A 14,137-nucleotide genomic window follows, 5' to 3' on the forward strand; every position below is an offset into this window, starting at 1 on the left:
GTTCCACCTAGGTTTCTAATACTGGTAAGAGAAGAATGCACCGTGTAGCGCGGTGGGGAGTGAAACATGCTATGAGTCACTGGTCTTAATATCATACCTGGGCCAGTCCGGCCAAGGAAAGTATGACCGTAAAATGGTATGTAGGTAGGTTGAAGGAATGTGCTGGATCTGGCAAGTTGAAAGTATGTTCATCCAGTAGCCGAAGAAGGAGGCGAGGAAGCCCTGATAAGCCTCCAACCGAGTTCCTAAAATATGAAGCAGTCTGAGGTGGAGTATATAGACAAAGTATACACGTATAATTCATGCAGAGAAACTCCATGGAAGGATAAATCCAAAGGCAACAAAAAAGGGGGGGGCACAGGGGCCTGGTAAAGGGTTGTTACGAATACTAAGCGCTGATACCAGAGTCAGAGGTAGTGCTAGTTCACTACAGAAATGCACAATTGGACATAGCCAAAGGAGGGTAAGTATATATGCGGTAAAGGTTAGCCATGGAACTTAGATGTGTGCATTAAGGAAAAAGGGCGGAGAAAAATGGCGTGCGTTTGTTGTTAACCCAGGGTGTCCGGAGCTAATTGTACAGAGCTACCGGAGATCCAGATTGTACATACTCTAGTATATTCTACCATTAAGGTCATCCAGCTTAGGTCCCATAGTTAGTTTAAATTTGAGATGGCATATACACACAACGTTCCTGAAGTGAATGCCCGGGGCTGCACACAGTCGGGTGTAGGTTGCCGGGTAGCGGTTTTAGAAAAGGGGGTGATGATAATGTCTGAGGTCCGTGAAGGAGAGACAGAAAGGTGCCACTAACGGGCTCAAACTATATGACAAGGTTCGTATAAGTTTGGTAATATTGAGCGCGACCAAGAGGGGGCAAGTAAACCAACCTAAGAGTCTGAAGCGCTAGTAGAAAAGCAATTTACCTTGTTGTCAGTGCTCGGTTCGTCTGTTGTTCGAAAAGAACGCATCTGGTGTCTAAGCGCCCGCACGTACTTGATGTGAAATTCGTGTCAGCGAAATAGAGGGAGGACTGTGCTGACTTAACGTCCCAACTGGACGCCGATATTGTGGAAGAAAGAGGCGGCCATTTTGTAATGGTGAAATCGAGTCAGCCATAAGAGGGCAGGAAATTAGCAGAGTAGCAGGAGTGCTGGAAATAGACCCAATTACCCTATGTGATTAGAGAAGACAGGGAAAGTGAAAAACGTCTAACATGCTATTTGTGAGTGAGTTGTGGAACATCAGTCTGTGTCCACTTATATATTCTTATTCTATCGGTGCAGCAAGAGGGACACTGGAATAAGGGTTTACAACTCAAGTGCAGACAAGTGTGAAGAACATACGTAATAGCACTTTGCATAACATAATTTGAGACGTAGTTGAAAGCCTCCTAATGCACACATAATAATGCAAGGATAACAGGTAAATATAGTTTACATGTACAGGTACATAGCAGTAGTTTGATGCACATTTATATGCATGTTCCATCGGAAATGAGTCACTTGATCATATACAGTGAATAGTCATGGAGCTCAAAGGCATACATCACAAAGCTAGGTGAGGAAGAAATGCAGTTCATGGTCAGTGTTCAGTCCATGCTCTACTGCACAGAGTTTTAGAATGCAACCAGCCTCACATCTCCGTAGGTCCCTGGTTCTGTCCCCCAATCTAGGCGAACCAGTGACCTGGGCGATACCATGAAACCTGATGTTAAGAAGATCCCTCTCGCCAGGCATAGTGTTAAAATGGACGGCAATTGGGTATGTGCTGTTAAAGTTCCTGATAGCTCTTACGTGTTCTTGTATCCGTTCTTTCAAAGGGCGTATCATGCTGCCAACGTAAATCAATCCACACACACAAATCATACAGTAGACTGAAAATCTGGTGTTACAGTTGATAAAGCTCGTGATTTTGTGAGTAAATCTCGTATTGTATGAGAAAGAAGTGATCTTGTTGAGAGCCAGTTGGCACGAGATACAGTTTCCACATTTGAAGAAACCCCTTGGTTTAGTTGGAATCCAAGTAGAGGAGTGTGTCTGTGTGTGGGGCATGAGAAAACTGGGGCACAGTATGTTTCTGAGTGTACGTTCCCTGCTGTGAGTCATGGTTGGAGAGAGTGGAACTCTCTACAGTTGAGGTAATGTGTTTCCAAAAGATAATGCTGTTCGAACTTGTATTTATGGTTCATTATTTGAAAACCTTCATTATTAGGGTGAGTGCTGTAAATAAATGTTTTAAGGTCACACTTCACTACTGACGTTGGTTCCAGTACAAATAAAAAAAACGTGTATACACATGTTTGAAAAGTTTAGGCTATGAGGCTAAGTATAATGCTCCCAGAATGCTCTCTGATTAGATGCAAATGAGGTGTCATTTAGTAAAATGTTTTGATGCATGCTAGTATTTCCCAAAAATATTTCTAATGGAAAATCAGTGTAACCATTTTCAACACGATTATGGGAAGCATGAAAATAAACAAACACTGACAAAGCCAACTGATCTGACATATTTTTATAAGTCTTTTAGTTTCATCAATGCGTGTCTTGTTTTGACATGGCTTTTGTAACACTTTATTGTTGTGGGAGCTACAAGGCCCTCAACATTGTAACAAACACTGGCAAAAAAAAAAAAACGTTTTTGAACTCTAAAAGCACACGTTGCCACCAGTGGCAAAACAAAGGCCCAGCAGCCGCCCTCAAGGGGGCCCCTTCAGCACAGCACCTGCCCTGAGTGAGTCTGGAGAGGGGGCTCCTCCATGTTCTTTGCAAAGGGGCACCCTCCAGTTTCGTTACGTCACTGATTGCCACTGTAGTTCCTGTCACTGAACAAAACTACTTTGTGGGCCAATATGCTCCTTGTGGAAGAGAAGAATGCGATCACTCACAGTAAAGCCAGCCGAAAGAGAGAGAAATAGAAGTTTAATAAAAACAAAATGTCTTTAACACCAGACCTAATTAGGGACCAAGACCCACATGTAGGTAGCTTTTTGCATGTCGCAAACAGCGACTTTTGCTGTTTGCGACGTGCAAAAAGCACATTGCGGTGCACAAACCCAGTTTTGCGATTCGGTAACCTGGTTACCGAATCGCAAAACGGGTTTGCGACTCGCAATTAGGAAGGGGTGTTCCCTTCTTAATTGCGACTCGCAGTGCAATGTAGGATTGTTTTGCGAACGCGGGCGCAAGCCAATCGCAGTTTGCACCCATTTCAAATGGGTGCTAACACTTTCACAAAAGGGAAGGGGTCCCCCGGGGACCCCTTCCCCATTGTGAATGTCACTGTAAACATTTTTTCAGAGCAGGCAGTGGTCCGCAGGACCACTGCCTGCTCTGAAAAAATGAAACGAAAACGTTTAATTTTTCGTTTTTGTAATGCATCTCGTTTTTCTTTAAGGAAAACGGGCTGCATTAAAAAAAAAAAAAAAAAAAACTGCTTTATTGAAAAGCAGTCACAGACATGGTGGTCTGCTGTCTCCAGCAGGCCACCATCCCTGTGAGGCCGCCATTCGCAAGGGGGTCGCAAATTGCGACCCACCTCATGATTATTCATGAGGTGTGCATTTGCGAAGCCCTTGCGAATCACGGATTGTGTCAGGGACACCATCCTACATTCGGATTTGCGACTCGCAATTTGCGGGTCGCAAATCTGAACCTACCTACATGTGGCCCCAAATTCTTAAAGAAAGTCACAAAAGTGCACCCATGGTATATGTCGTACCCCTATAAAATATTTGTGAACTGTATTTTAGCATGGGTAAATACGCATGTGTAGATTTGCTTATGTGAAAATCTATTGAGCATTTGCAAGTTCATTTTCCCTCCAGCCACTTTCTTCCCAACCCTGGAAGAAGTTCTAATTCTGCCATTGTCAGGAGTAAATGTCCAACCTTTCTTATTATGGGAAAATATTAGAGAGAAGCTGGGGAAGATCTTTAAAACATGCAGGTTAGTAGGTCTGCAGACTCAAAGGCATTCCAGCCCTGGAACTATTGCTTACTGCTTCCTCCAGCCCCAGTATGCAGATCTGCAGAAAGGTGGAAAAATAAGGAAATTGCTACAGTAGGGATTGAAACTGCAAGTATTCAAGCCCTACTATGGTAGTAGCCCTGGCATAATCAGAGAGGCTATTATCAGAGCTCTTACATAATGAGATTGCTGCCACAATTTGGCGCCACACTACATGGCACCAAAGGGACAAGTAGATCTTTTTACAGGACAAGTAGATTTGAGAAGCAACCTGTCCCGTGGACAAGTAGATATTTTAATAAATTCCACACCCCTGGAACCCCTAATGAGAAGCGAGTGTTGGTCTTTAGAGGAAATGCGTTTAATTCCCATGGAAATTAGTTCCTTGGTATAACTGCGGGCTTGGAAGCGGTGTGTCAGTTTGTTTAATTCTTGTTTGAAGATGTCTGGGTCAGTACAGTTGCGTCGAACTCTGATCATTTCCCCATAGGGAATAGCTCTGATTTGTGTCAGTGGGTGAGCGCTATGCGCATGTAGGATAGAGTTACACGCAGTTGGTTTCCTGTATAGTCTAGAGGTGATCCTATGGTTGGTGATGTAAAGGAGAAGGTCTAGGAATTCGATTTGGATGCAGTCCACCTTGTGTGTAAAATTTAAGTTGAAATCATTGATGTTGAGATGTTGGATTAGTGTGTCAAGGTCAGAGGCGTTACCCGTCCAGATAGCTAGAATGTCGTCAATGTATCTGCCCCAGTAGAGCATATGCTGGGTAATGTGTTTTGGGCATTTAGACCACAAATGTATTCTTTCAAACTGTCCCATATACAGATTGGCATAAGATGGAGAGAATTTTGCACCCATCGCTACACCCTGGCATTGACGGTACCAGTTACCATTGTGTAAAAAGACATTGTTCTCAAGTACCAAGCGCGTAAGGTAGAGGAGCATACAAGTGTGTTCCAATAGGGTGGCATCTCGTAAGCTGAGAGTCTTGGAAAGCATCTCAAGCCCCCTTTCGAGTGGGATTGATGTGTAGAGCGAGCTGACATCCAGGCAGACAAATGTACACTCTTCTGTCCATTCAATGTCCTCCAGTTTGCAAAGCAGATCCCTAGTGTCCTGGATGTGGGATGGAAGGTTACGAACCAAGGGTTAGGAGAAACGAGTCAATGTATTCAGAGATGTGTTCAGTGGGAGACCCAAGTCCTGAAATGATGGGCCTACCAGGTGGAAACCCATCTGTTTTGTGTACCTTGGGTAGGATGTAAATGCAGGGTGCTCGGGGTGCTATAACTCGCAAGTACCTATATTCAAGGTCAGATAGGAGACACAGGTTCTTCCAATGAGTAAGTTTGCTTTCTATTAGAGTGGAGATGTCAGGGAGAGGGTTGGACTGGATAGCAATGTAAGCCTGTGTGTCACTCAGTTGTCTATCGATTTCAGAGATGTAGTCTGATCTATCCATGACTACTACATTGCCCCCTTTGTCTGCTTCTTTGATTACTAGATCTGTGCGTCTGGAAAGTCCCTGCAAGTCCATAGATTCAGAAAGATCAGGACTGGGTGAGAGGCTTAGCTGTGATTTCAGAAAAAATAGGTGTTTAGGGTTCAGTAGGTTAACTAGAAACCTATGGGTCCAGGGAAATATGTGGCTATACAGGGCGTTTGCCTCTGACTGCAGTGGGAATCTAGACAACCTTTGATCTTGGGTACCCCAAGCTCAAGGAATGGAAATATGTATAAGTATTGGCATTAAGGTAGTAAACGGAGAGGATACACACAGTTCTTCTACAGTGACGGTGGGGCTCACTTCAAATTTTCTCACTGGTGCAGGTTCCTTCTTTCTCCCTCTGTGACGGTTTTGCCATCTTCCTCTTGCTCAGTCTTTCCGGCCTGTGCTCTTGCACTTGGTAAACATCTGATGCGGGGAAATAAGTGCCAGTCATCAAAAGTAAGTGCTGGTGTTCCCCACCGGCTCAAAGTAAGCACTGGTTAGGTTACCCAAATGTCAAGGTGAAAAGGCGAGTCTTTATGTATCTTCTGAACTTGAGGTTATTTTCGATTCTCAGTTGAAAAGGTAGGGGAGAGCCCGGGAAGTGGTTTATGTGTGCTATAAACAGAACAGTCAGGTCGAAAGTAAGCACCATTCAGTGAACTTCCGGCTTCTGCCCGATTGAAATGAGGCAGTTTTGGAGCTGTTTCGTTAAGTGGCCATGAGTTGCTTGCATATGAGGCAAGATGGCTTAAAGGGCTACTTTCTTTTAAGGGGAGCAAAGGTAGGCATTTAAAGGTCGAGGCGGGATGGTAATGTAATTTCTGACCAAACCACAGGAGAACAGCACATTTTTAAAGCAATGTTCCGGGGAGACCAATCTATAAGTTTTTATGTGATATGTCTACGATACCGGCTGGGGCAATTTTCTCACTGAAATAGAGCAGCAGCACACTTTCAGCATACCTGGTTGGTGGAATTAAGCTGTGAGGGCTACGTTTATCAGAGTGGGAAATTAAAGACTGCCATCAAAGATCACACCCAGATTCTAAGTTTTGCCCACTAAGTGTGAGGGCAGGCGGTTTGCAGAACCTCAGGCCCAGGTAGAGGAGAAGGGCTACATTGGCATTCCCAGGAGTGGAATTTCTGCATCCACAGATACACGTAAGAGAGGCAGTGTGGGAAGTCTCACCTGGTTTGTCTTGAAGCTTGGGGTATCATATCGGTAGATGTGATATGCTACTTTTATAAGTTCAAGGGGTCGGGTGGGGGGTGTCTTCAGTCTGGCTCTGCTCGTCTTTCGAGTAAGAATCACTCTGGGAAAAGGGATTGGACAACTTTCACAGGTTCAGCAAAAGGGGGTTTGCAGGCAATATTTGGCATTGTCCCAAACTACCAACAACTAACTCGGATGCTTGAATAGCTTTAACCTAAATGTACCAACAATACAGTGCAGGGCTAAAAAAAAAAAAAAAAAAAAAAATCCACTCGACCACTCACATTGGCGAGTCTTATTTGATCAGGTCGAGCTATTTTTAATACTTACACGTCCCTTCTGGCGAGTTGACACTGAGCAGGTGATCTGTTCAGTTGAATAGTGGAGGGGCAATAAAAGATACCTTTAAATCTTGTTCTTATATCACATTTGCTCTGTGTTCACAGACAAGAGGTCAAAAGTCAGTTTTTCTTACAATTAATTTTCCTTATGACTGCAGAGTGCCAGGACTTTTTAAGGTAAACTGTGTGATGTGCTGCTTACAAAATTAAAAAAGGATATAGGGTGTGAGGTTTTGTGACTAAGTCAACTGTGCAAACATTTCAAAATATATTTCAGTAGTTGTGAAAATAGTTTATATTTATGTGTGATGAAAACATATTTTAATAGGGTGAAAATAAATCAGAATACTTTACATGTTGATGTGCAAAGGATATGTTTTCTGAAACCCAATTTTCATAGATTGTTAATGCACTGTATAGATTTATCAGTAAAGCTGCAAGTTAGTGGAGAGGTTTTTGGACATTTCTTGGAAAGTTACTGTGTGTAGATGACAATATGTTACCACATCATGGTTTAGTAATATATTGAGTGTTTAAACAGGCTGAGAAACACTCCTGCCCTGATGGCAATGTTGTTAGTAAACTAAAAGAAGTCCTAGGTTAAGTGGACTAGATGTCATGGGTATTTGAGCTAGATTCTTGTGATACATGCAGCATACTTTAGTCTACTTAATCAAACAAAAGAGGACTTTTTTGTACTGCAGAAATGCTGAGCTCACATATTTGAAGGTGCAATCATATGTAAGAATGAAGAAAAAGGTGACTCAACTATTTGTCTAGGATCACATAATTTGAGACCCATTTACGTGTCAAGTACATTACAGTTAGGTCGAGTAGATTATTTAAGTTACTAGACCTGCAGGTCTAGTAACCTTTATATGATTTTTTAAGCCCTGCAGTGGTTTAAAAAGCAAAGTGGAACCTATTTTCCCGATAAGCTGTAGGTGGTCTGCTCAGAAAACAACTACTTGAGTGCACAGATACAATCAGACCAAAAACGGGTAAGCGCCTGGGTTGCTATAAGCAGTGCGAGGGGTTGGTGAGGGTTTGGGTCAAATTTATGGGGTTCAGTAATAGCCGGCCAGCTCTGGGTACACTCAGGGAGATGACGTTATCGTACAACGGGAGACGCAGCAGCAGAGCGAACCAAGCCGGGATGGAGGGGAATCTACCAGGTCCCACTCACCGTTAGAGGATTCCTTCCTGTCTCCCGGCCTCTTCTTATTGCGCATGCGCACAAGAAGTCAATTCCGGGTAGACGGGGGCGCGCATCGTGACGCTGCGCGAGCGGGCTACGCCTACCTTACTGAGGAGTTAGAATAATTTAAACGTTAACTGGCGACAAAAGGGGTTACTGGACTTTCAGCTCATTTCTTACACAATGCGCGTTTTAATTACGGCAGCACCAATGTGTGACTTTTGTGTTTCACATAATACAAAAAATAGAAGTACTAAAAAATTGTGACAACGCTTTTGCGTAACTGCCGGTCCCAGGACTAAGGCAGTTTACAAAGTATCGTATTCAAGCTAATGCATCCCGTTACTTGTAGTTACTTATGACGTTAGTACATTAAAACCTCTTTGCCCGAACGGCGTAAAGCGTCTTACCCAGAATACAATGCGCACAGACTAAAGCCATCTTGGGGGAAGTGACGTATGGTCGCTTTTGTGACGGCCACAAGGGGCCGGAAGTACTTGCGTTTTCGGCGGCGGTTCGGAGCAGCAACTGGAAGATGGCGGAGTATCTTGCGTCCATCTTCGGTACCGAGAAGGACAAGTAAGAACCATTGAAAGGCTACACAGGCATGGTACATGTGGATCTGGAGGTCTTGGTGTAGCGGGGAAAGGAGAGATCGGGCCTTACTGTGGAGCGAGAGGCATGGGGCGCGATGCGGGCTTCTGCGGGGCAGAAGGGAGGCAGTGGTGGCGCAGAGGGAGATTGTTTCAAGCACTGGAAGGCGAGGGGACTGGAGCTAGTCTAACAATTCACAGAAGTGCCATTAAATTGGGTAGTATTAACATCTGTTACGAGAAGCTATTTGGAGCGACGTAACGGGTGTTCAATACCACAGAAAACATATTATTCGCAGACTGTGTAAAACACGTGAAAGAGAGTCGTGGGGTCTGTGCGAGGAGAGTTGGCGGCTAAAGACCGTGAGAGAGTGGTTGAGGCTGTTGGCAAATGGTCGGTTGGGTGGGTGGAAGGGTGCATGGACCATGGCATTTATTTTCTTTGTTCTGGCTTTTAAGGGCGGTCTTTCATTTATCATCATGTTGGTAGAAGTAGTATGAATACATGCATACAGGTAATACATAGACTGGATGAGACTGAGTGTGCGGTTTGGTTGAACATCTGTTATGTACCCCCACAAACACTTCCTGGAACAACGCATACTTATGTTTCATATCGATTTGCAGTGGTTCTTTTCTACTCTGTTGGCCTTGCCTAGAGAAGTACTCATTGTGTTGCGTACTCCAGTTCAAGTCCCTCTTTTCAACCTTAATTTTGTTGAATGTGAGCACGGCCACCAGGAGTATGCAACAGGAGACATAGTTGACTTAGTTGTATGGCACGAAAAGATAAATGTGGGTAGTAATACTTATTTCACATATTTTAAGTCATAGGAGAAGTGTGGCACAATGGTTAGAGCGGCAGACCCTGATGCAGAGATATGGCCCGGGACCAGGGTTCAGTTCCCACCTTGGTGGGTCTTGGGCTCATTTCCCTTGACCCAGATAATTCTCGCCTCAGTGCCTAATCTAATTAATGGGTCCCACTCTGTAACTCTGGGCAATAGCTTGCTTAATCTCCACAAGGGCCCTGACAGCCAGAAGTAGGCAACTCACAGGGAAAACCCAGGAGGGGTTCCACGGCGGTATGCGTACAGCACCTTGAGACCCTAACGGGTGAGTAGTTTGCTATACAGGTGCGAAGTTTAGTGAATACGAGTGAGTGAGAAGTGTCTAAGTATTCCCCCCACCCTCCCTCAAAACTTCCTAAGGTCATACAATTAATCAATTTCAATAAGTTCTTCTCTTTCTTGCATCTGCTAGGTAAGGGCAACCCTCAGGTTATTAGTTTAATAGAGCTCTCACCCAGTGAGGGTACTAGTGGCATACCTAATCAGTGAATCTTTGTCCAGATACCAACTGAATCTCTAAGGGGGGTGCTGGAGTCCTAAGCATAACATTGTCTCCCGTATCCTGATACCCAATTTATTAGTAAGGTTCATTTACTGAGGAGATGCTATGTATATCAACCTACAGTTCTCATCCCTTAGGATACAGAAATTACAAGCACCGCATACCTCATGAGGATTTTGGGGTTTGGTCACACATTCTTCAAAGGTTGATCCCCTATGTGAACCTGTTAGGCTCCTCACCTCTACTGTGTTGGCCTTGGTGAGCCAGGTATCCACTTTATGTAGCGTACTGCATTTGCAGTCACTCTTTCAGACTTTAGTTTTGTTTGTTTTTGTTCAATCTGAGCAGGGCCACTGGAATTAAGCTGCAGGGGAGAAACACACTGAGGCATGCTTGACGAAATAAGAAAGACAAGACAAATGCGGCGCATTTTGTGACAGTATGACTTTATTATTTTGTACTTGTTAGCGCTGTTTGGTCAAAGTAAGTAAAATGTTGATGTATGGATCAAACTATGATTGCAAAAAATGCAGCATTTAATAACCTTTACAAAAGCTAATAATGTGCATATATTCGATTTTAATCAAGCATAGGAAACAATCTGCTGTTTAAAATAGTTATTGAAAGCTTATCTAAAAGAAAGATACATGAATTAGAAACTCGAGCAGTTATAGGCAAGGCTTAAAGTTTTAATGAATGCATTGGTAAAAATGGAGGAGACTGGGTACTAAAGCAATACTTAATTGCTTCTTAGATGGTCCAGTATTGGATGTGTTGAAGAATAAGTATAGTACCAGTTTAACCCCCAAATATAGCAATAAGCAACCTTTGCGGAGGGCCGTGCCCTACATAGCAACACACGTTGCAATATTTTTCTGATCTGTCTAATGTAGAAACTATATCTTTTTTGTTCAAATTTACAGACTAGACCGCAGATGATAGATTATGTGGTACATTTAACAAATCTAGATTGATGCAGAAACACTGCAGCCTCAAAATCTCACGATTCCAGCAGCCCTGAATATCAGTCTCGGTAGCAGTGGCTTGATGGTCTAGGCATAATGTTTTTAATGTGACTTGCTCTTTGTTTAGATAGGGTTTTACATGATGGTGTTAGTTACCTTTGAAGGAGGCCACATATTGGTGGGGAAGACCTATAATAGGTCTATTTGCTGGAAACCTAGAAAGTTGACATGTACATTTGTGTGTATATATATATGTGTGTGTGTATATGTGTGTGTGTGTATATATATATATATATTATATATATTATAATGTCGTCACCAGAGGAAGTTGGAATGCTAAATCTCAAGTTGTTTGTTACAGTAGAATACATCGGACAGCCATGTTTTAAGGTGGGGGCTCGGTTGCTCCCCCCAGATGCAGCCTCTTTCCCTGCAACAGACCTGAGGAGATGAAGCACTCCAGGAGGTGCCAGCGTATGTGATGGTGTTACATTCACCTTGGTCATGACATATATTTGTTTGAACACTTTTGCCCCAGTATCTACAGATCATTGTGCAACACCATGCTAGATGTGTAAAATCAGCATTCGGCAAATTCCAGCACATACAATTTGCATCTGTCAACAATTTATACTTAACAGACTTAAATGGAGTACTGTATATTTGATGCAGAAATTTCATTAGATCAGTTGATTGTACATTTGTGTTAGTGAGCTGGAGAAAAGGTTAATGCACTCTAGATCGCTCTGGGTCATAGAGGACTGGGCATTTTAGTCTTCCCCTTAGCCCACCTCAGGCCAGCCGGGTACTAACAACTGAAATGATTTCTATCAGCTACAGCGGGTGTTCGGCTGACCTGGGTGCTTAGCAGGGTTGAGTGTGTCCTGTTCAGTAGCTAAGGGCACCCGATAAAATAAGTGAAAATTAATAGCAATTAATGATACATTCGTAGTATTCACTTTCCAAGTATTAAAGGTAATGTGATACGCACTCATCATAAGGTGATTTACAGCACTTGTAATTGCTTTTGTGCAGTTAAGGGTGAGGTAATCAGCATTGCATTTGGTGTGTGGTATGGTTTGCAAGAGAGTTGAACTTGATATAGATTGTGTGCCTGATTTTTAAGGTAAATACTCTTGATGTAATGCCTAGAGTTATCTAGTAACCACCGGTGTAAAGCACCTAGCTTTTGCTTTGAAGCACAGAAACTCTTAATCCATTAGTGTTGATAGGAATGTCAAGGTTTTTAATAAGGAGATCCATGTTGGCGATTCTGAATTACCAGCCAACATTAGAAGCACCCAGGAGCAAAAACACTTCTAAGATGGTTGAAACTTTCGCTGTTTCCTAGATAAATGCACCACCTGCAGACAGGCAGTATAGCCTAGATAACAGTTGCACACTCAACGCAGTTCTCAGCTTAGAATCCACAAATTGCAAACAACTCAACCAGCAAACTACTTTCATTGTAGAGGTTAGCAAAAAAAAGGGCTGACTTATGGGTCTTTATGACATCATATGGATATGTTTTTCCATATATAACTGTTATGGCCCACATTAATAATAAATTCATATTACTATGCGGTCATCAACATATTGTAGCATATCTATTAAATTCACATGTGCGCTGTGAAGGTTGTCCCTCACCAGCGCTGAACAGCCAAAAAACAGCCATCCCCAAATGAAGCGGCTCTGAGTAACTGAAAAGAGCTGTCACACGTTGCTGGACAATTTGAATGGCTTTAATATAATCCAGTGCAGGTCCCAAATACCTATACATTCTGACTGCTACTTTGCATCTTGCAAAGACTCAGGTCCAGGATGATAATAAAAATGCCCACCCTGGCTGATCTCGCTTCTTCTCTCTCCCTCCAACTATGCCAGCTGTGTACCAAAACTACACATTCTCAGATTTAACAACCCATGCGTTAACCAGCTAAGTAGACTATATCATATGAAATACAATAAAGGGACCTTTAGAGCTGCTCAGAGCTAACAGCATACTAAAAACTATAAAACTGTGCATCTATCTCTTACACATCATCATACGGCACACTGCTAATCGCTTTGTCTCATAACACAATAACTGTACCTTGGTGGTCATCAGACATAGAAAAACTTCCTGTATAGGATTGAAAAACACCCTTTCAACCACACGTCCTACACGATGTGCCATACTTCTCATGTGTGCAAGTGCTTCAGCGCCCCACATAGTAAATGCTTTATAAATGCTGCTGTATAATACAATTATCTGAAAGTATGGGGATATTGGAGAAAAGTATTAAAAACCATGGAGTAGTCCTAGGGATTGGGAAGAGAAGTTAGAGGAGTGCTGGCAACACTGCAAACCATTTTTTAAAATGTGCACGAGTAACCACCTCATGCACAGTTAACATTAGCAATGTAATGGGGAAAAAGTGCCTAATTTCTGGAGGAATGTTCTCAAAATATGTGTTTGGAGAAAAAATTGCGGATAACTCAAAGTAAAACTGTTCAATATGGTAAGAGTTTAGTCAGATGATTATTCTTCAGATTTAGGCCCCGAATTTCCTCTTTGCTGCAAAGTAACATACAAATGCTTTTCCCCCTTTCGCTGCCAGGCCTTTTCCCCCTTTCGCTGCCAGGCCTTTTCCCCCTTTCGCTGCCAGGCCTTTTCCCCCTTCCTGAGCCAGGTCTGTATTTTTTGGATGTTTGGGGTGGTTGGCGCTCTAGGCCTTCATAATGTTTTGTCCACATAAGCTATCCAAGCCAAATGTGTGACTTTTTTTTTTTCTTCCTTGGAGGAGACCAAGAAATTAGCTATATTAGAGCGAGAATTTCGTTTTTTTTTCTCTTCAAAGAATGGGGAGGAAAGGGCTGCAAAGGAAAGCTTGTTTTCCCCCTGAAAATAGCATCAACAAATGGTTTGCAGTGCAAAAATCACCATCTTCCCAGCTTTCATGAACAGGCAGACTTCAAACAGAAAACCACATTTTTCAACACAATTTTGGCATTTTACTGGGACATACACC

General features: G+C 42.9%; 2 protein-coding genes across 4 annotated transcripts in view; one reads left to right on the forward strand and one right to left on the reverse strand.

The window, feature by feature from the left end:
- The window catches only part of PSENEN (presenilin enhancer, gamma-secretase subunit), a 31,507-nt gene extending 23,181 nt beyond the window's left edge, over positions 1-8,326 (reverse strand). Inside the window, exon 1 of one of the 2 annotated variants that reach the window (XM_069201141.1) lies at positions 8,204-8,326. The gene's annotated coding sequence lies outside the window, so the exon portion shown is untranslated. Of the gene's footprint in view, positions 1-5,778; positions 5,874-8,203 lie in introns of those variants that run through there. The other variant, XM_069201142.1, reaches the window with a different exon arrangement.
- Positions 8,327-8,629: 303 nt separating this feature from the next.
- U2AF1L4 (U2 small nuclear RNA auxiliary factor 1 like 4) overlaps positions 8,630-14,137 on the forward strand; it is a 58,940-nt gene continuing 53,432 nt past the window's right edge. The window contains exon 1 of one of the 2 annotated variants that reach the window (XM_069201140.1): positions 8,630-8,794. In XM_069201140.1, coding sequence (XP_069057241.1) covers positions 8,751-8,794 — 44 coding nt within the window. In that variant the 5' untranslated portion in view covers positions 8,630-8,750. The remainder of the gene's footprint in view (positions 8,795-14,137) is intronic. The other variant, XM_069201139.1, reaches the window with a different exon arrangement.

The sequence above is a fragment of the Pleurodeles waltl genome, chromosome 7, assembly GCF_031143425.1.
Source record: "Pleurodeles waltl isolate 20211129_DDA chromosome 7, aPleWal1.hap1.20221129, whole genome shotgun sequence".
NCBI lineage: Eukaryota > Metazoa > Chordata > Amphibia > Caudata > Salamandridae > Pleurodeles > Pleurodeles waltl.